The 19,854-nt window shown below is 45.6% G+C and overlaps 2 protein-coding genes across 6 annotated transcripts in view; one reads left to right on the forward strand and one right to left on the reverse strand.

Moving 5' to 3' along the window:
• The window catches only part of CYFIP2 (cytoplasmic FMR1 interacting protein 2), a 46,849-nt gene that overhangs the window by 26,267 nt on the left and 728 nt on the right, over positions 1 to 19,854 (forward strand). For all 5 annotated transcript variants that reach the window (XM_009483014.2, XM_009483015.2, XM_075715879.1 and 2 more), the window contains 7 exons: positions 8,202 to 8,345; positions 9,939 to 10,029; positions 10,726 to 10,856; positions 14,297 to 14,369; positions 14,883 to 14,977; positions 18,906 to 19,144; positions 19,662 to 19,809. In XM_009483014.2, coding sequence (XP_009481289.1) covers positions 8,202 to 8,345; positions 9,939 to 10,029; positions 10,726 to 10,856; positions 14,297 to 14,369; positions 14,883 to 14,977; positions 18,906 to 19,144; positions 19,662 to 19,809 — 921 coding nt within the window. The remainder of the gene's footprint in view (positions 1 to 8,201; positions 8,346 to 9,938; positions 10,030 to 10,725; positions 10,857 to 14,296; positions 14,370 to 14,882; positions 14,978 to 18,905; positions 19,145 to 19,661; positions 19,810 to 19,854) is intronic.
• Positions 169 to 2,029, reverse strand: FNDC9 (fibronectin type III domain containing 9). The gene is given in 3 exon segments (XM_009483012.2): positions 169 to 838; positions 1,831 to 1,960; positions 1,963 to 2,029. Coding segments are annotated over 3 exon segments (867 nt in total).

The following is a 19,854-nucleotide window of genomic DNA, read 5'->3' on the forward strand; positions in this document are numbered from 1 at the left end:
TATTTTTGTCTCTTGACAAAAATCTTTCTCCCTGCGACCAATATCCCCACCTCATGTTCTACCCTGGGACAAACAGCCCCCGTGGACACACAGACAGTGCTGTTGGCAAGAGCTGGGAAAGAGCAGCATGAACCAAACCTCTAAGCCAGGTCTGCCTTTATTTTGCTCTCACTGAAGGCCGTGCTGCGGCAAGATGGCCCTTTTATCATCGCTGTTTTTATAGGAAAAAAAGCAGTGGGGGGAGCGATATGGACTCTCCCTCATGAAACTGGAGCTCCTCATTAGCACAGTGGTCATGGGGACTTCCAGAAGCTCCTCTCTCAGTCCATCGTTCAGTGGACCCTCTGGTGAGCTGCTGCCTTCGCCCACTTCTTCAGGGCTGGCATCAGGATGCTTCAGCCTTGCAGCCCGGTGGCACCGTGCAGACCAGAACTGCAGGCAGCCGTAGGCCAGGAGAGCAATGAAGCAGAGGAGCAGCAGGCTGCTCACCATCCACATGGAGGTGGTAGGTTCGTGCTTAGAGCCGCCAAAAACCAGGGGGGTTTTGTCCAGAGTGTGGAACGTGGTGCAGTGGTTGCTGGAGGGGTAAGAGTTCTTGCATGTGATGCAGAGGACATAGATGGTGGACGGTGTGAGTCGGTGGAGGACGAGGGAGCTGAGGGGGTGAGGAACTCTCTCCTCACGGTGGAAGTTTTGGCGTAAATAGCCAGCGAAGACACTGTTCCAGTTGGGGCGGTACATGACATGGTAGTAGTTCTCTGGACAGGGGGTGTCCGTGGCCCAGGAGATGGTGGCGCTGGTGTAAGTGATGTTGTGCACTTCGATGTTCATCGTGCCCCTGTAACCAGATGCAGGGAGAGGCTGAGTTTCCCGATTCATGTACAGGCTCAAAGGCCACTGATATCAGTGAAGTCTTTCCACTGGCTTTATTGGCCCTTAGATTGGAGTCAGGACTATGCCTGGTTAGCTGAAATTAGATGCTAGGTCTTAGATGGCTAGAATTACAGAAGATTAATCCTGCTGGTACCCTGTATCACCCTGCTTCATGACCAAAAAAACCAACTGGGACATAGGGTGCAGTTTATGGTCTAGTTAGATTTTTAAAAAATCTTTTCTTTTTGACTTGTCTATATAGGAAGCTTTTTTAGCATTTTTGTTTCCCATGGAATAGAAAGGATACTGCAAGTGTGATTAACATAAACTGATCGTTAAGCTAGCTCCAGCTTGCCTTGCAGAGCTTCCAATAGATATTTTGATTTTACACAGCTTTTTAAATGCTATTTAAAAAGGTATATAATGATTAATTTACTCATTTAAGCTGTTGCTGCATTTTCTGTACCTAAGTTGTTGCTTAATAGAGTATAAACTCTTTCTGTTCCTACAGATCTCACACTGTAATATCAGGATCTTAAATGTGAAATCTGAAGGCTGCTGAAATATAAAATCAATGCCTTTAAGGAAGTACAAATATATGAATAATAAGTACAAAGCTCTCCCCCAGATAAAAGACACTGACCGCTAACAAACTACTGTTTAACAACAGCCACAAATCACCTCAGTACATTGCTCCTTTAGATCCCCAAAGTGCTCTCTGAGCCTCATTGCAGGGTTATCTCTCCCAGCTGGCTGAGTGCTCTGAGCAGGAGCTGCATACAATAGACCTGGTTTCTTTTTTTCCTTCTTCCTCTCTCTTTTAATATAATTAACTTTCCTTTAATTCACTCAAGCAGCAGCTCATCTTAATGACTGTTTTAACCACTCTTACATGAAGAGCGGAACAGCACACGCGCCCAGCGCTGAGCCCTCCCAGAGCCACGGGCAGCCGCTTACCTCCCCGGGCAGGTCCGCGGCAGCCCGTCGGTGCTGGTGAGCAGCGTGGCCACAGGCGGGCAGCGCCTTCCCCTCTTCCCACCGCTCGCCTCCTTCCTGCCTCTGCTAAATCCCTTCCCCTCACGCTGCTCGTATTATACCCATCTGGGGCTCCGTCATCTCTCACCATAGCAACCAATAGGAAAGGATGGGCAGGCATCTTTGAGTGATCTGGGAATGTTGTCCCTAAAAGCTTTTGCCTGGGAGAAGTATGTGTCTCTGAGGCAGAAAAAACAAGCCAGGTAGTTTTGTTTGCTGGCTTGTTTGGGTGGGTTGGGGTTTTCTTTTTTTCCCCTGCCCACAGGCCCCCAGCAGTCCCCCATCACTGCACCCCAGCAGGGTCTGGGGCTAGAGACACGTTGGCACATGGTATGAAATCCAGGATCCTGGCCTGCAGTACACATTGACAGTTTAGCACTTAAGGCTTCGTCTTAAATGTGCAAGAAATCATAGAATTAAAGCTACTGATTCAAGCCAAAGCCAGTGAGCAGTAGACTTTCATCCCTGATGCTGCAGCAATGTCTATTAGCTTTTTAATATCTTCTGAGTTGTGTGATGGAAGTAGGAACTGGGTTTTCAAAGACCTCAACCTTCTGCTAAACTCTCATGGGATTAAGACAGGCTCTTCTTTGAATGCCCCTGCCTCATAGACAGCTCGGAGATGTCCCCTGTCAGTCTGGTGAGAGAGCAGGAGGGAGAGGCAAAGCCAATGCCAGCAGTGTTTGGGGGAGCAGCCCAAATCTGTGGCCAGGAGGGGACAGACATAGCACTGGGGACAGATGTGGGACTGGGCCTGGTAAGCAGAGGCTCTGAACAAGGGAGTCACTGCTTTCTGAAGCCAAAATGTGTTTGAGAGGAACTTTCCCAGAAGAAATGTTGGTCTGGGTCTGGAGTTACTCATTCCATCTTGTTCCTGGAAAGGTTCTTGCAACGTTTCGAAGATCTTCTAAATGTGAACAGTGATAAGATGATGCAAACTGCATCAGGAGGGACTATTACAAGCCTGGGGACTATGTGTGACCCTTGCTTTTGATTCACATTTTGCAGTTCTGGATGTTTTGGTTTTGTCTTCCAAGATCTGTGTTCCCTTCTGTCTCTGTGAGTGAGCTGCAGCTGCCAGTGAGCTGAAAACTGGGAGCAGAGATGAAAATAATTATGGGCAGGGATGGAAATGAAAGTGCTCCCAGGTGGCTTCCAGCTATTTACATGGCTCGGTCCTGCTTACAAGAGCAGGGGGATAGAGAGCTCTTAGCTGATCCCATGCTGTGAGTAAAGTAAATCCTTGCATGCAGGGAGAGAGCTGAGGATACAAAGCTATGCTTCAGAAAGGTGGATTACACAATGTGGTAACATTTTCGTGAGAGAACTGCTTTCTTATGGCGTTTGGGTTGTTGAGTTTATCAGTATTTGTAGTTGCTTCAAAATTAAATTTCAGTTGTTCACAAATAAGATGTGTTATGAGGAAGAGGAAACCAAGGAAAATGGGAATAGCTGGATCAGGCCAGCAAAGGGTCCTGCTGACCTTTCTCCATGCAGTGATCAATCCTGCTAGCTCAAAGGAAAGTGCAGCAAAGCTTTCAGTGGTGTTGGTATTAGCTGCTCCTAAAATCAAGCTCTCACCAGTGTATGCTGGTGATAAGTTTGAAATTCTCATTTCCCAGGATGAGAAGATGCCAAAACCATGCCAGTGCCAGGACTGCTCCAGCGCTGGTGTTACCCATATCTGCAGGTGGACCCAGCTGTGGCCTTGCCTGGGACCCCTTGCTCCTCACCATAGGATGCAAACCACAGGTGTGCTTCAGTGGCCAGCAGAAACTGAGCCGTTTTCTGCCATTCAGCCACTTATAAAATGCAGCAGGTTGCCAAGCCTCCTACAAAGAAGGTGCAAAATTACCAGCAACACACTACTCACTGCTCATGAACCACTTCTCAGCTCTGTAAATGCTTTAGATTGGGCTTCATTTATGTATTTTCATGAGTGCTTCTGTTTTTCTTGGCACTGCTGGACGCAGGGTCATGCCAGACTTGCTGGAAATCCCTGGTTCCCTCCCCTGGTTGAATTTGCCCCTCTTTTTTTAACGAGCATGCAGGCAGATGTAACCTGAAGGACCGTGCATGCTGCCGCCACTTGCAAAAATAGTTACGGCGTGCGAATGGGATGGAGCTGCTCTATTTTCTGCTGCCGTGCCTGCAGCAGCAGCACAAAGGCATTAAGGAGCTGTGGTTACCGCAGGTGGTGTTGGCAGTGGGGGCTGCTGATCCCCTTCAACAGACCATGTGGGCTGTGCTACCTGGCCTGCCATGGCCATCAGCTTGTTGTAAATAGTAGCAGTGTATATGGTCACTGAATATCAGTAGTTGGTATAGCGAGGCATTATGCTGAGACACAGAATATATACTGGCACATCCTCTATACACAGAGTCTCAATACAGTACATAAACATGCCTGCTGCATTGTACATGACCTGCCCATCCCAGCTAGGGAATATGTATTTTTTTGCATGAAAGTCTTAGCAACAGCCTGATACAGCTGAATATGGTAAAAGTTTTATAGGGAGAGTGAAGGTTGCTTGAGGCAGGGGAGGGAACCAGGCCATATTCAGGCTGTTTAACTTAGAGACCTTCCTCTGACTTTTTTAGAGACCCTTGTCTGACAATTCTGGTCAGAATTGTTTTTCACTTTCTTAGACACCATCGCAGCTGTCACACTGAAGTTAGGTTGGCTGGGAGCCTGGAATAGTCTTGGGCTGTGTGCTAGTCCTTTTTTGTCTCTAAGTATATTCCTCTTTCATTAGCTCTTCAGTTCTCCAAGGAGGTTGTGGCACAGGCAGTATTATCTGTCTATAATAATCTCTCTCTGATCCATTTTATCAGATAAAACCCTCAGGTGAGCTCAGACAGGTCTGGGTGATGGCCAAGAAGAAGCTCAAAGACGTGGAAATAACTGGGTTTTGTTTCGCTTCATTTGCTGCTGAATCTGCTCTGGAGCATCCCTAGTAACCTGCTGAGCTCCCAAAGCAACATGGGGGCCTCCCCCACACTCTCCCAAGTATGGATGGCTCTCCCTAATTCCTGGACACAGGGTGGGACACCTGGGCTCTGTGGGACACTGGGAACTCTACCCCGTGCTGCAAATCCCAGCCTGCCTGCACTCCCAGCCTTCCAGCCCCAAAACCTGCCTGTTTGGCCCCAAACCAAAGGTGGGGCAAACCTCCGCAGTGTCTTCAGCAGCTGCTGCTCCCGAGAACAGCAAAACCTCTCAAGAGGCAGCAAGATCGGGGGCTTTGCTCCGGCTTCCCGAGGGGATAGAAGCGGCCGCCCAGTGCGGAGGAGCGAGCCATGCCATGCAGCCAGCTTGTACCTTCAGCTGTTTTGTCTTAAAATACCCGCTGGTGTCATTTTTTACATCCTACAGTCTTTACCCCAAGCTGTGTATCTCACCCTTAAATGGAGCTATATTTTTAATTGCTAGCAGAGTATTATTATTAGACTCAAGCCTGCTGCTGATGCGCTGTGTGGCTCTGCGGAGAGCTTGATGAACCTACCTCATCTTGCAGACAGGCGGGGATGAATCATCGCGCTCATCTGCAGCCAATGCACATCCTAAAATGTGTCTTCTCCCAATCAGGCTTATTGCTGGGACCCCCACTCAAGGGAAAAGCCTGCTTGAAAGCTGCTCTCCAGACCCATTATCCCGCTGAGAGGCGAGGGAGTGCTGCGAAGTGGGTGGTTGCGCGGCAGCACTGTCCGCTCGCTGCCTGTACAGCGAAACGTCAGCCCTGTTATGGGGAAAATATGACCAATTGCTCCACGACTGGGTACTGATGGTGGTCCATCTCAGGGGACCATGCAACGTGCACAGACTGAAGACCTGGCTCCTAGATGTGGAGCAGCGAAGATGGTTCCACAAATGAGTGTGGATTCATGAGCCCACTGAAATGGGGATATTTCGTCCCCCCTGGTCTGGATAAGCCACCGGTTTGCTAACCATGGGAAATAACAGAGTAAAGGAGCCTATGGGGAGGACATCTTGGGGTGCAAGGAGCCATCTCGGGGCCGCCTGGCTCACCGCTGCAGCAAGGTGCTTTCTGGAGGTGCCAGGGCTGGAATAATGTATTGCAAAAGCCACAGCAACAAAACACTGTGGGAGCGTGGCTGCACTGGGGCCCTGGCAGGTTACTGGCTTCCCTCTGGCACGATCGTGTTGGCCATTTGGCAAATTTTACAGCTGGGCGTCACCTGGTGTTTAAACAGACACACTTTAGAAAACGTTAACTATTGCTGTTTTTCACATGTATCAGTGTGCGTATCTAGTGGCTTTGGATCAGCCTCTGCCAGACAGATTTTTACAGACTTGGTTATCTGATGGAGATACAAACCTAAGCAGGATACTCAAAAGCAGTTCTTGTAACAGGAGTTGGCACCCAAGGAGCTTTGAAAGTAGGCTTTTAGGTCTGCCTAAAGAATTTTTAAATTCTTGCCCATGTTTATTTAGGGCCCTTTTGTTTAGTTTTGATGGGAGAGAGAGTTCACGTGTGTTGTGAATGAATGCACTACAGAGCCTCCAAGGTAGCCTTCCTGTACATAAGTACTAAAGGGGTTTTTTTCACCTGCCAGGACCAGGAGGTGAAATTACATTTCACAGAAAGTACAGGACTTTCTAACTGTGTCTTCTTTGTGCTAGCTCTTTCAAAGAGCACCTAGGAATTATAGTAGGCAATAAGCTGCCAGACCAGAGCAGTGGGGCTGTAACAAAATGAGGGACAATTAATTGATTAAAGCAACTGACAAGTCTATGAAAGCGCGATCAGTACATCAGTCCACTGAAATTCTATATCTGAGAGCAAAGGAAAATACTTTTCCGATTATTAGCAAATGACTTCACTCTGTAACTCATTAGTAACTCAAATGAAGTGTTAAAGTAAATCTCGAGGAAGCGAGTCAGAATTGGAGGACAACTGAAGCCTTCAGCTGGCTGTATTGCAATTGCTGGGAGCAGCAGTTTTGGAGGATAGGCAACATTTTGTCCTATTCTACCACTTCAACACTTGCTCCCTTTCACCCTAAGTTCTTCAATGCATTGGTCCCCTCTTGGCTCCATTACTGGCAGGGAAGGAAATCCCTGTAGAGTGGGGTCTGTAATATCCGCAGGGAAGCAAGCTCCCTGCTGCATGAGGATGCACTGTGCCTCTAATATGCAGCGTTCACACAAGAAGCAAAGTCAGCCTTGCACGGTGCATTTGGGATACAGTTTAATTTGTTTTCTTACCCTTGTTTAAGAAAGATCTCCTAGTAAGCGTGAGCCAGGGGGTTTATCTGTGTTTTGCTGGAAAGGGCACTACATGCCAGAATCTTTCAAGAATGTGCTTTTTTGCTGTTTACTGAGGTTACAGTTGTTATAGATGTCGTGGAGGGAGACTGCAGCCCTGCTCTGCTGGGCTGAGCCATGATGTCAACACTTCTATTGCAGAGCCCAAGCTGAGCATGCAGTGTCTCTGCTAAATCTGATTTTCAGTATTTTTTTTTGCAGATCACACAAGTGAATTAATTTCCCCTACTTCTGTTTCCCTCATGCCAAATGGATCCTATAAAAGTTCCAGTGACAAAACATTGCAGCAATTTCCATATTTCCAAGATTATGCTGATAGAGTACATTCCTGGAAATCATTCTCTGTTTTCTGCTGCTAAAATTTTTCGGGGGGCCAGAGCCCTGGGTACTATTCTCCCTAGACCAGGGTCAGATTCTTGCCCTTTTCACAGTCCCATGGGGATGTCTGTTAAGTACAGAGGCTGATGTAGAGCTTTGCAGGATGCAAAAATTATCTTTTCCATGCCTCTTCCAATTGCCCTTAGGCTCAGATGCTGCAGTTCCTGCTTTTCTTAATAAGCCTCATTTAAAGCAAGAGCCCATAGAGGAAAAAAAAAAAAAAACCAAAACTGTCTGGTTACCTGTATATAAAGCTTCTTGTTTTAGTAGAGAAGAATTTGGGTTTGAAGAGGCAAAGGGCTAGTGACCTGAAATCCTTGATCGGGAATGCATGGGAGAGTAAATTACCTTGGAAATGAAAGTGGTGTTGCTACATAGCAGGATAATAAACCTTGTGATGTGACAGTGTGTTGAGATTGAATATGTCTGACTTCATAGGAAGAAAAGCAATCTCCTCTTTGCCACAAGAGGTAGAAGAAATGGGAATTGTCATGGGTATTATTATTTCTCCTTCTCTATCTTAAAAATTATTTGAAGTGATGGAACATAATACTGTGATAAGAGAATTACTTACTGGTCTGGTAAATGCTCCTGTCTAACTGTCATTGTGCTTCTAATTTCTCAGCCTCTCAACATTGCCTACAGTCACATCTATAGCTCCTACCGCAATTTTGTGGGGCCACCTCATTTCAAGACAATCTGCAGGCTTCTTGGCTATCAAGGGATTGCAGTGGTCATGGAAGAGCTGTTGAAGATCGTCAAGAGCCTGGTAATTCTGAGCCTAACCCTGGTGATGGAGAAACCTCGATGCCTTGAGAGGCATAGGTTGGACAGTCAGCCTGGGCTTTGAGTTCAGAGTGTTCACATCTGGGCACCTTCATGTCCCTTGATCCACACTGTAACACTTGTATTAATCACAGTGTGATTTTCACTGTTGCTGAGGAATCCCACTGATTCCCGTGGATGATGGAGTGTTTCCACCATCTTGAAGTGTTAACTGTGATGAGCCACCTACATCTGGGGGTGGTAGAGTTGGTATGCTGCTTTGCTAAAAGCCATTGAGAAGTCATCGGGTGGGACACAGCACTCATGGTCCCTCAGCACTGCCTATGCTGCAGTCTGAGAGACCTTCAAGATACGTTTTTGTGCTCAGCAATAGCACAAGAGCACTCTATCTCACTGCTTTTGATACCCCTGGAGAGCTGCAGGAAGGTAGACAGCAGGCAGCAAAACTGATGAAACCAGCTTTTGGGGTCTTTCTAAGAAAATTCCTGCTATAGGTGAGTTCTTATTCAAGCCATACTGTCCATTTCCATCAGATATTCAGAAGCCAGGCTGCCAATAGCCATATCTGCTTTCTAGTTCTCTCTTCTTTTTCAGAAGAGGAATGTGATGTCCACAGGGAAATGATCCCATGTGGTCCCTAAGGGCACTAACAATACTGAGCATTAAGAAGGGAGGAGGGTGTGTGTGAAAATGTGTAATTTTTTCAGGTCATGCTTTTCTACTAAAACCCTTGCTTTACTGGAAAGATGATTTTCATTCATTATAAATATTTAAATTCTGTTTTGACTGCAATGATATCATTTCAAACTTGTCTAACAAAGCAATGTAAAACTGAAAATCTCAGGCGTATATCCATTTTCCCTACTATAAAGCACCATAGTTACTGAAGATGTAATTTGTGTCACTTAGTTGAAAATACTGTAGCTGGTGTGCAAGATCAGACAGCATTCAGCACAAAGACCAAGATTCTGTGTTTGGCTAAATAGTGTTTAGTGCATAGTCCATTATAATGTATCTACAGGATGCAGGTGTATAACTCCAAATGACAGCAAGTGATTTTAACTAAGAAATATACTTTGCTTTTTCCATATTAATCCAAAAAATCACATCTGCAGAAACTTGTTCTACATGCATGTATATTCTTTTTTAAACTCTGAGTATCTAGTGGTCATTCCTTAGGTGGAAGGAGCATTTCCTGTGCTGGGGAATGACTCCTTTAGCAGCTCTGGTGAAGTGTTTTTTAGGTTAGGAGCACAAGTCCAGCTGGATCCAAGACTGAGCCTTGTTTGGATTTCAGCTGCAAACAATGCAAACACAGCAAGCTGTATTTTGAAGTCGAAAATCCATGCAGCTGTGATTTATTACTTGGGAGGAAGCTGTAAAAACACTCTAGCTCTGTGCACTTGGGCTGAATTTTATATTTGGGTGAAAACCAAATTAAGCAAGTTCTTCTTGGACTCCAGCTGAAGTTTCGTCCTGTGCTGTCAGATGTGGACCCATCCACAACCAGCTCTCTTTCAAAACCAATGCCAGGAGAAGCCGTCATTCCAGCTTAACCTCCCTTTGTCTCCAACAGCTACAAGGCACCATCCTGCAGTATGTGAAGACTCTGATCGAAGTAATGCCCAAGATATGCCGCTTGCCAAGACATGAATATGGCTCTCCAGGTGGGTGCTACAGAACGATGCATAATGGTTTGAGCAAGAGCTCGCCCACATGTTTGTACAACATTTACTCAGGCACACAGTAGTAATTAAACAAGGTTTGGCACCTGGCATGCCAGTGCAGCACAGGCTTGTTGAGACTTTCAGCTTCTTTGCTGTTGACACTGGAACATGTATAGGAAACTTTTTCCAGGAAATCTCCTGTTGGAAATTTCCCTTTGAACAAACACACAGATGAGTGATAAGGTAATGTCTTCTGGTAGCTTATGTTTAGTTTTCAGGATTTTGTAAGCTTTTGTTATTGTGGGTTCACTGATATTTTTCAAAAGCTCTGCTTAGTTGACGCAAAGATTTTTTGCAGCATGACTGCAAATCTGCCGTTGAGCTGGATGGGGAAACTTGGGCTGCTATACATGAGCCAGCACCAGGACATCCATTACAGTCTTGAATCTTTTTTCCTCTGGATTAGGAAATCCAGGGACTTCATATGAATTACTCCCTATTTCCCAAGGGTTACTGAAAGCAGGATAAGACACTGCGTGCTCGTTCTCCCCAGTGCCAGTCTCCATCTATCTGTTTAGCAGTTACAGTTTACAATTTGTGATTAAGGAAATATCAGGCACTGATTGTCTTTTTATCCAGGTTATCGGAGGGTGATTCTGGTCTTGCTTTTCTGACTGTTCTTCCTTGTCTTTTAAGGAATCCTGGAGTTTTTCCACCATCAGCTGAAGGACATAATTGAGTACGCAGAGCTGAAGACTGACGTGTTCCAGAGCCTCAGAGAAGTGGGCAATGCCATTCTCTTCTGCCTCCTTATCGAGCAGGCTTTGGTAAGGCAAAACTCCCTGCACCAACAGATCGTAGTTGAAATTGCCAGCTCAAGAGTATAAGTGGAAGTGGGTTCTCCAGCAGAAGAGTTTGGGAAATGTTACTTTCCAGCTTCTCATGCGCTTAGGGTCTCTTTGGGGCTGTATTATTGGGGTCTGTTGGCATGTCCATGGGGATGGTGTGCACTGGAGCTTGGTCACTGACATCTGGGATTGCTGAAGGAGAATCTGAGTCACGGAAGATCTAGATCTAATTCTTGGACCAGAGCTACCACTTTGTCCTGGTTTCAGCTGGGATAAAGTTGGGTTTTTTTTCCTAGTAGCAGGTATAGTGCTGTGTTTTGGATTTAGTATGAGAAGAATGTTGATAACACACTGATGTTTTAGTTGTTGCTAAGTGGTGCTTACACTAAATCAAGGACTTTTCAGCTTCTCATGCTCTAGAGAAGGCTGGAGATGCACAAGAAGCTAGGAGGGTGCACAGCTGGGACAGCTGACCCAAACTGGGTGTCCTGGTTTCGGCAGGGATAGAGTTGGTGTGTGGTGCTCAGTCGCCAGCTGGGGTTAAACCATGACACCCTTGTTCATCCTTCTCAGAAGTAAAACCAACTGGAGCTTATTTCTAGATTGTAAGCTCTCTGGGGCAGGGATCAATACTTTTTTGTATACATATTTGTACAGTGAGAAGTAGATTTGAGCCCTTGACTCTTTTGGGGTGCCAGCGCAATGAAAAAAACCTGATTGATTCTAATGGTGATAAGGATAAAGCAATCCAACAGGATGGAAATCTCAGAAGAGCTGGTGATATATTTCGTATGACTTATCTTCACTGGAATCTTAGCTGGAGTGACAACTCGGTATTGCCCCCTGCACAAGTGTGTTGCACGTGCGCAAGTCTGTCAGCCTCTCAGCTCATGTGATGCCCTTTCTGGTATGGGGCAAAGGCTATGGCTGAGTGCCACACATCTTAGCTTCCAGTTTTTCACACAATAAATTTACTTCGTAATGAATTTATCTCACAGTTTGGCCTAGAGCCAACTGAGGAGTGTTCAACAACACAATTTTACATTAAAAATGCATATTTCATGTCATAATGGTTTTGGCAGGGTTGTTTCAGGTTTTCCAGAAATATTTCAGAAAGACTTCCCTAGCATAAGATGGGATTTCCAAGCAAAGCCAGAAAGTTTTGTGCAGAGCAAAACCAGCAGTTCAAAGATTCCAAGTTTTATCCACCCACAGAGCACAGGGAAAATTGAAAATATCTGCATGTCCTCAAAATGGATATTGTCTGCCCTTGCCTTTGCATTTTAACCCCAGATACAGAGACTTTTAGTTCCTGATATGGTATATCAGACACATTCAGTGAGCAGTAGTTGCATAAGATTAAGAAAACTAGAGATGTATATCACCTAGCAGCTTGGCTTTATTTTATAGGATTACCAGAGTTGCCAACTATATCCTGGCAGTTTCTCTTCCTTTTGTGGCTTTGTCACTGCTTTCTGCTGTTCTCAGTGTTGGATTTTATGCTGGATGTACTGCATTTGCTTTTTTCGTCCCATCTTTAAATGGACACTTAAGGGACACATGGTGGTTTCTTTTAGAAATCCTTCATTTCAATGCAAAAATGTTCTTCCAGTCCCAGGAGCTGTACATCAGCAGTACACTGGCATTTTAGAATAGCAGAAAATAAAGAAAAGACAACGGTGAGCATTTGGGGGTCCCTTTAGGAAGGCTGCCCATCAGAGCCCATGTGTCCCCACTTTCTGTGCCAGCCAAAGTCTCTCCATCTCCAATCCCCTGTTTTCCCACACAGAAATAGATTCAGAATATAAAGCCATTTTGTACGCAGCGGGCACTGGTTCTTGCTCGCTGGAAGATGTCAGATGCGTAGAGCCATCACGTAACAAGATTTTCCCTCTAATGGAGCTCTTATGCAGCAGGAGCAATTGCTTTTACAGTGCAGTTATCTTCATAGCTGTCAGCATGATCTAAGGCTGGTGGTATTTGCTGGCAGAGACTGCTCTAGTGAAGATGCGCAGTCTGCTCCATTCTACCCCCTTTTTATTGTTTAAGTTTGAGGAATGAGGGGTTGCTTGGGACTAAATTTCTAAGCAGAATTCTTACTCTCAGGTAATGGGCCTTGGGCAAGGGATCTATTAATAACATGACTAATTTTGGGACAGATATCAGGTGAATGCAGGCTGCAAATGGTGAAAATACTCTCTTTATCAGAGGGGAAACAGCAGTGAAAGAACATTCATCTAGGAATGAATAGGCTTTGCAAACAAAATAACCAAGGTGACAGGCACACTCCATTAGCATCAGCATCTCTCTGCCCACGGAGGGACCCCGGACTGTTCCTGTCCCTCTAGCACTGTGTCACAAACTGCACTCCCACAAACTCGCTCTCATCCCAGCATCCATGCGCCAGTACAGCCTCCTGCAGCTCCATGCTACACCGTCCTCTCCCTTTTGGCTGGAAGGTGGGGTATCCACCTGTGCATCCCAAACAGACCCAGCCAAGTCATTCCATCTGGCCCCCAAATATCTTTTGCTGCGCTGTCATGACCTGCTTTCGAGTGTGTCTAAATCTCTACAGTAAGCTCAGAACTGAAAGCATGTCCTAGAGCTAGACTTTTGTAGGAGCAAACTAATGCCTTGTTGTGATGCAATGCCTCTGTGTTAAACAGCTTTGGTTTCCTTGCTGCTGTTTCCCATTGCAGACTCGTATACAATGTATTGTCAGCCATCGCTCCTCAGTCTCCACCTGCCTATTTCTAGGTTTCTCCTCCTTGTGCATCTGTGTTTGGGATTATTGTTTCTCAAGTGCATCGGCATGCATTCTCTCAGGTGGCATCTCATGATGTTATTCCTCTCTGGACTTCTGTATTATCATCCCTGGTGCCTACACCACTGGGATTCTGGTCTGATAGCCCTGGCTGAGAACACCATATGAACAACCAAATAATTTCAGACCAATGTCATATGTACCTATTTGCAATAAAGCCATGCATCAGTATATTTTACATGTACACATCCTAAAATAACTAAGCCAAAGGGTAATTTCCACCTGGGCACTCTCTGTAAAAATAAACAGCAGGAAGTCATCAGGGTAAGATGAAACTAAAACCTCCGTGTTCTTTATCCCCTCTTACTTGCAGTGCTAGTAAGTGGGACAGAAAATAAATGCAAAGCTCTGGCCTTGTGCAGGCAGGAAGTAACTTATTTGAGTTAAGAAAACTTCCTGGCTTAAGTTGAGAGGTGTTTCTTCCAGTTTTAGTTCATTTAGGTTCAAACCATTGGAGTTACTACTGAGCTGGGTTGGATTTGAACAGGTGCGGTAGACATGAATTGTTGTAGTGTTGCCCAGGCCCCTGAGCCATACACTCAACCCCTATAGGTATTTTTTTAACTTACTTTATCTTTCTTTCTTCCTGCCTCAGTCCCAGGAAGAAGTTTGTGATTTGCTGCATGCTGCTCCCTTCCAAAATATTTTGCCCAGGGTCTACATCAAAGGTAAGAAGCTGAGAGGGAAGCAGTGGACAGACTCAGAGGTCTCTGCCCAGAAGCTGTTTCTCTCCCATTTCTCCTGAGGATTAGTTCTGGCCCTGCTTCCCCCTCGAAATAGATAAGCGGATACAGCCAAAAGTCAGGTGGAAACAAATGCCAGGGGTGCTTTTTCTGTAGCCTAGTTATAGACTGAAACCTTAGTCAGTTTGGGGGTTCCCTTAAGGTTTTAAAGCCATTTCACAGCCTCTTTGGAGAATGACAGCATGAAATGTCCATCTCAGCAGGAGCGATCAGTAACAGGGACATGCTTTTGGACATGTGTGATTAAGCTGCTGCTGAGACTGCAATCGCACATCCCTCCCTTCTCTGCATCACTGGTTCCCTCATTTGCTGTCGGTTTGGCTCACTGATCCAAAGTCTCGTTGGATGGTTGCTGGGGGGCAGCTCTGAGCAAACTCGGCGGAAATTGCGGGTCTCCACTTCCTCCTCTCATTTCACTGTTTGCTGCTCGCTTGACAGAAGGAGAACGCTTGGAGGTGCGCATGAAGCGTCTCGAAGCCAAGTATGCCCCACTTCACCTGGTTCCCTTAATAGAGAGGCTGGGCACTCCGCAGGTAAGGATTTCATTGAAAGGGATGGCTGTTGAAAATTCATAGTCCCCAGATGGCCTGTTCAGCCCTGGGGAAGTGATCCTTTTTTTTTTTTTTTTTCCCAAAACATCAATTGGACAAGAAAATCAGAATCCTTGCCCTAGCGGACACTTTGAAGGGAAATTTATGAGCAGGTCCAGAGATGGTGTGTTGCTGCCTCCAGTCTGGAGGGCTGGCGGGGAGCTGTAAGGCAAGCGTGCTAGAAGCCAGCTCTGAATAAGAACAACTCTGAAAAACTCTTCTCCATTTTAAGGAAATGGAGAACTGCTGGGGTGGTTTGAGGGGGAACTTTGCAGGGCTGTCCCTGACTTAATCAATTGCCATCACTTTTGGGGATCCCATTTTAGCACTGCAGCGTGGTCCATTTTTAAGCTCATCCCTGTCAAGGAATACATCTGAGAATGGTTTCCCACCTAGCACATGCTTAGAGCTTCAGCACATGCTTAAAATTACAGCTCCATTTAAGTGTCTTCTTGAGGTGGGTCTCAGCTTGGAAAAGATCTCTTGTGCAGAAATTGAGTACTGTTAAAAATATCTCCATAGATTGATCAATGTAATGGGCAAAATTTGAGCTCCATTGATATCAACAGCCAAACTTCCACTGCCTACCTAGTGGGGTTGACAGGATAAAAATCATTCAAAGTATTAAATGAGTCAACACCCTTTTTCTGCAATGTACTGCTGAGGGAATGGAACAAACACTCAGTTGTATGAGGTGACAGATATATGGCAGGCAGAAAGTTGTTGACTTTTTTTCTTGTTTTTCCAATGGATCAAGGACATTTTGAACTTTGCTTCATTGGAAATCATATGAAACAAAGAAATTGGCTGGATAACTGAGGGCTTTGTCTTACTTTGTAGACACTTCTCTCACTTCCCATTGACTTCCTTTCAAAGGAGACACTCGAGAAAAAGAATTCACCTCTGTGTTTTTGTGTCTTTGTGTTGGTCTTTCTATCTCTCCTTCTTTCCATGCAAAATCATCATTGAAATCTGCTATTAGAGTCCACTTGTTGCTTATCCCTGCCATAGTTATGATGGTGATGAAAACAAAAGGTATTTCATGTCCCGCTAAAAACTAATTTTTCTGTAAACTGTTACTATATTCATTACACAGGTACAGTTGAGTACCAGATCTGTTTTGAGCTCAGGTGTAAATGAACACAAGAGTCACTTTCCATAGGTGCCTCTATAGCTTCTAAGCTTGCTCCTTATGCAGTTTTGGACATGCATTTTGGAAATGCAGTTTTGGACACAGGCCATATGGGATTTTTTTTCCTGCAGAATGCATAAGTGCCTTTTAGCAGTTGTCCAGAATCTGAGCAGAAGTTGCCTGCTAGATGCCTCTCCCAAAAGGTGGCCCTGTGCATTTCATATAATTACATGCTATGAAGGTGCTGAGCCAGAGGCTGCTGCGGTTAGTGGGGATCTATCAGTCTTTGCAGGCATTGGGTATGATTCTTGCAAGCTTGCACGTTAAAAAGCCGTAAAAGAGGTATGGCACAACTGGATTTGTGCCATGGCAGGAAAACTGTTGATGATTGTTGTAAATAATTGTTTTGGGAATACAGAAGCAGCTGTTTGGTAAGTGATTCATAAAGAACCACGGGGGGTCAAAGTGGTTCATTAAAGGAACCCTCTCCCTTTTAATGCTGATCATAGGGGTATTTTGTAAGGGATTTTCAAAAGTGCTTGGTCAGTTTGATTTTTTCACTGGCAGTAATGGGAGCCTTTCCTTTTAAATACGGAGGGAACAGTTGAGCCAGCACAGTGGGATCCTTTGACAATTTATCTCGAGAGCACCCTTCCTCTCCTGATCTTAGAAATCAGTGGGACCCCAGACTGTGAGGCAGATCAGGCCACAAGACTAATAGCTCTCCAGCTGCTTTCACCATATTAGATATCTACCCAACGGTAGTAGTCCTGTATCAAAGACTGGTCTTATGGTGAGGAATTTTAGAACCAAATTCTGTCTGTGAATGTGTGTAACTGAGTGGCTCTACATCCTTTGAAAGCCAGATACATCCCTTTCTAGATTAAGATTTCTTCAGAAACAGTATACTAATATCATTGGACTAGTTTGTTCTCAAAAGTACCTGTTCTATCACTATATCTTAGCACACAGTAATGCTAACGCCTAATTTATATTTGAAATGGCTTTACTTCTACTGTGTCCCCATTTTGCCATCATAGACTAGTGTGTGCAGATGCTAATCTGTACCCATAAGAGCTTGGAGCAGGTGAGGAGAGAGAAAGAGTACAACCTCCAGCTATAAAAACAAGCTGGATGAAATAAATCTTAACTTGCTAAGCAAACATATGCAAGTGCGTGCCATGAAACCAGTGATATTATTACTGCGTTTAACAGATCTAGGGATCCCAGAGCCAATCTGGCCTCTGCACAGCAATACACCTTTCCGTTGATATTTGCTATTAGTTGAACATTAATTGATCTGAGGTTCCCAGAATGTCCTTGAAATTGTGGCACAAGCAGGAATTTCAATAGTCACCAAATTAAAAATGCTTTAGGTTACTGCCAGCATAAACTAATAGTCAGGAAAGGGGATGTGCATGTTTTTTTAGAGTGGTATAAAGACGACCCAAGTAAACCAAGCATAACTCATGTTCTTAATGTCTGGCCAGGACATGTGCCTGCCTGTTGTACCAGATGCACCGAGCTGCCATCGTGATTCTGATCAGGAATTCTCAGCTGGAAATGGAGCAAATGCTTAAAGACTAAAGCTCCAGGAAGTCCTCTGGGATAGGCAGGGGATCTGTAAATGTCACGCTTGCTCTGTATGCCTCTGCCAAAGTGGTGAGAGGGGTAAAAGGCTCTGCCTGTGGGGCCAGGGCGCCGCAGCAGCCACTCATCTACTGGGGTGAGCTCGGCAGAGCCAGAGCCTCCCACAGCCACGGGCACGACTCTTAACAGCACTCGGCTCCCATTTCCCGTGTTATTTTTGGCAGCGCTGCAAAGAGAAGTCAGTAATGTGACTGGAAATGGCAAGAAACAGGGCAGCTAAGAGGATATCAGGGCAGTGAGCAAACTCCACACTTGCACCTCAGCCTCACTCAGTGAGCTCAGTGGGGTCGGTGCTCCCATGCTGGGGGGAGGTCCTGCTTGCTTATTTAAAATCCCCCCTTTTTTTTTTCCCTCTGGGGGAGCAATGGGGCTGAAATGAAGTAAATTCTCTTTTAATTTTCCTCTGGTGTAAAAGCTATATGAACTCTATCCAGTGGAGCCATTCCAGATATGTACATGTAAGTCTGAGTGGGGATATCACAGAAATTCTCCACACATGTAAAGCTTCCACATCTGAAAAAAAATATTATTTGACTTTCTTATAAACCACAGGTTTTCCAGTACTAAGGTTCCGGTGGCTTCTCATCTTCCTCAGAGCTTTTTAACCCTAACTACAAAAGAAATCAAGACAGCCATAGGCACGTTAAAGAGATGATGGCAATGTCCTGGGAAGCAAAATGTCCCTGTTCTCTCATGTCTTATTTTCATAACCTGCAGAAATCATGAAGTTAAACCCAGTAACGCTGAGTAACACTAATATAACAGAACAGCGTGCTAGCAGAATTAAGGATCAGTATTTCTGATCAGAGCTTTGCCTTCAACTTTTGTTTTCTGACGTACATAGTTATTTCAAAAGATACTTAGGTTGGTGAAATATAATTGAGCACAATGTTAAGTCTTCTTCCATTTGAGAGATGAGTATTCTCTGGTGGGGAGTGCCATGGGAGCAGCCATCAGAGGTAAGGTTGGGCCTTGCATGGGATGTGTGTTAACTTTGAAAGAGCCAGGGAGACCAGGAAGCATTAAGTCCAGTGAGAAGGTCCATCTGTATTACATCGTCACTTCTGTTTCTTTGGTTGTCCTCCTCAGCAAATAGCCATCGCCCGGGAGGGTGACCTGCTGACCAAGGAGCGGTTATGCTGCGGGCTGTCCATGTTCGAGGTGATCCTGACGCGAATTAGGAGCTACCTGCAGGACCCGATCTGGCGCGGGCCACCCCCGACTAATGGGGTCATGCACGTGGACGAGTGCGTAGAGTTTCACCGGCTCTGGAGTGCCATGCAGTTTGTCTACTGCATCCCCGTGGGCACCAACGAGTTCACTGCAGAGTGAGTGTCCGTCAGCCAGCTCTGCCTTTAGTGCCGCTCATGAGCTAGCGGGGCCGGCAAGCCCCCGGGATGCCCTCAGCTGCAGCGATAGCGTCAGCCAGTGTAGAGGTAGAGGGGGAATGTGGGTCCTTGATGAAAGGACTTTGTTGTGCGTGCACATAAAGAGATGCCCAGGGAGATTTCTGTCTGAACAGCTGGGGAAAAGAGCAATGTAAAGGGACATGCCCAAGGTGACATGCAGAAGGAGAGGCGTAGGTGGGCCAACAACCCAAGTCAGAGGCTAGGTCCTCATCCATCTTACCCTGTGATGCACCCTGCGCAGCCTGGTCCTGGTATAATTCTACATATCTCCTTCTGAGTTCATTTTCTCTAGGTGTATACCCGCTTTCTAGGAGTAGGAATGAATCTGATTTCCCTAGGAATTCACCAAGGAAAGTTCCTGGTGCCATGGTAGGACCTCTCTCACCCAACTCTATCCTGTCATTCCTCCCCACCCATCACCCTGTCCTCCTTCCAGGCAGTGCTTTGGAGATGGTTTGAACTGGGCAGGTTGCTCTATCATTGTTCTCCTTGGACAGCAACGCCGCTTTGACCTGTTTGACTTCTGCTACCACCTGCTGAAGGTGCAGAGGCAGGATGGAAAGGATGAAATCATAAAAAATGTGGTAAGTTGAAGGGTGAGGTCCCAAAGGACCTGAACCAGCACACTT

The sequence above is a fragment of the Pelecanus crispus genome, chromosome 8 (assembly GCF_030463565.1).
Source record: "Pelecanus crispus isolate bPelCri1 chromosome 8, bPelCri1.pri, whole genome shotgun sequence".
NCBI lineage: Eukaryota > Metazoa > Chordata > Aves > Pelecaniformes > Pelecanidae > Pelecanus > Pelecanus crispus.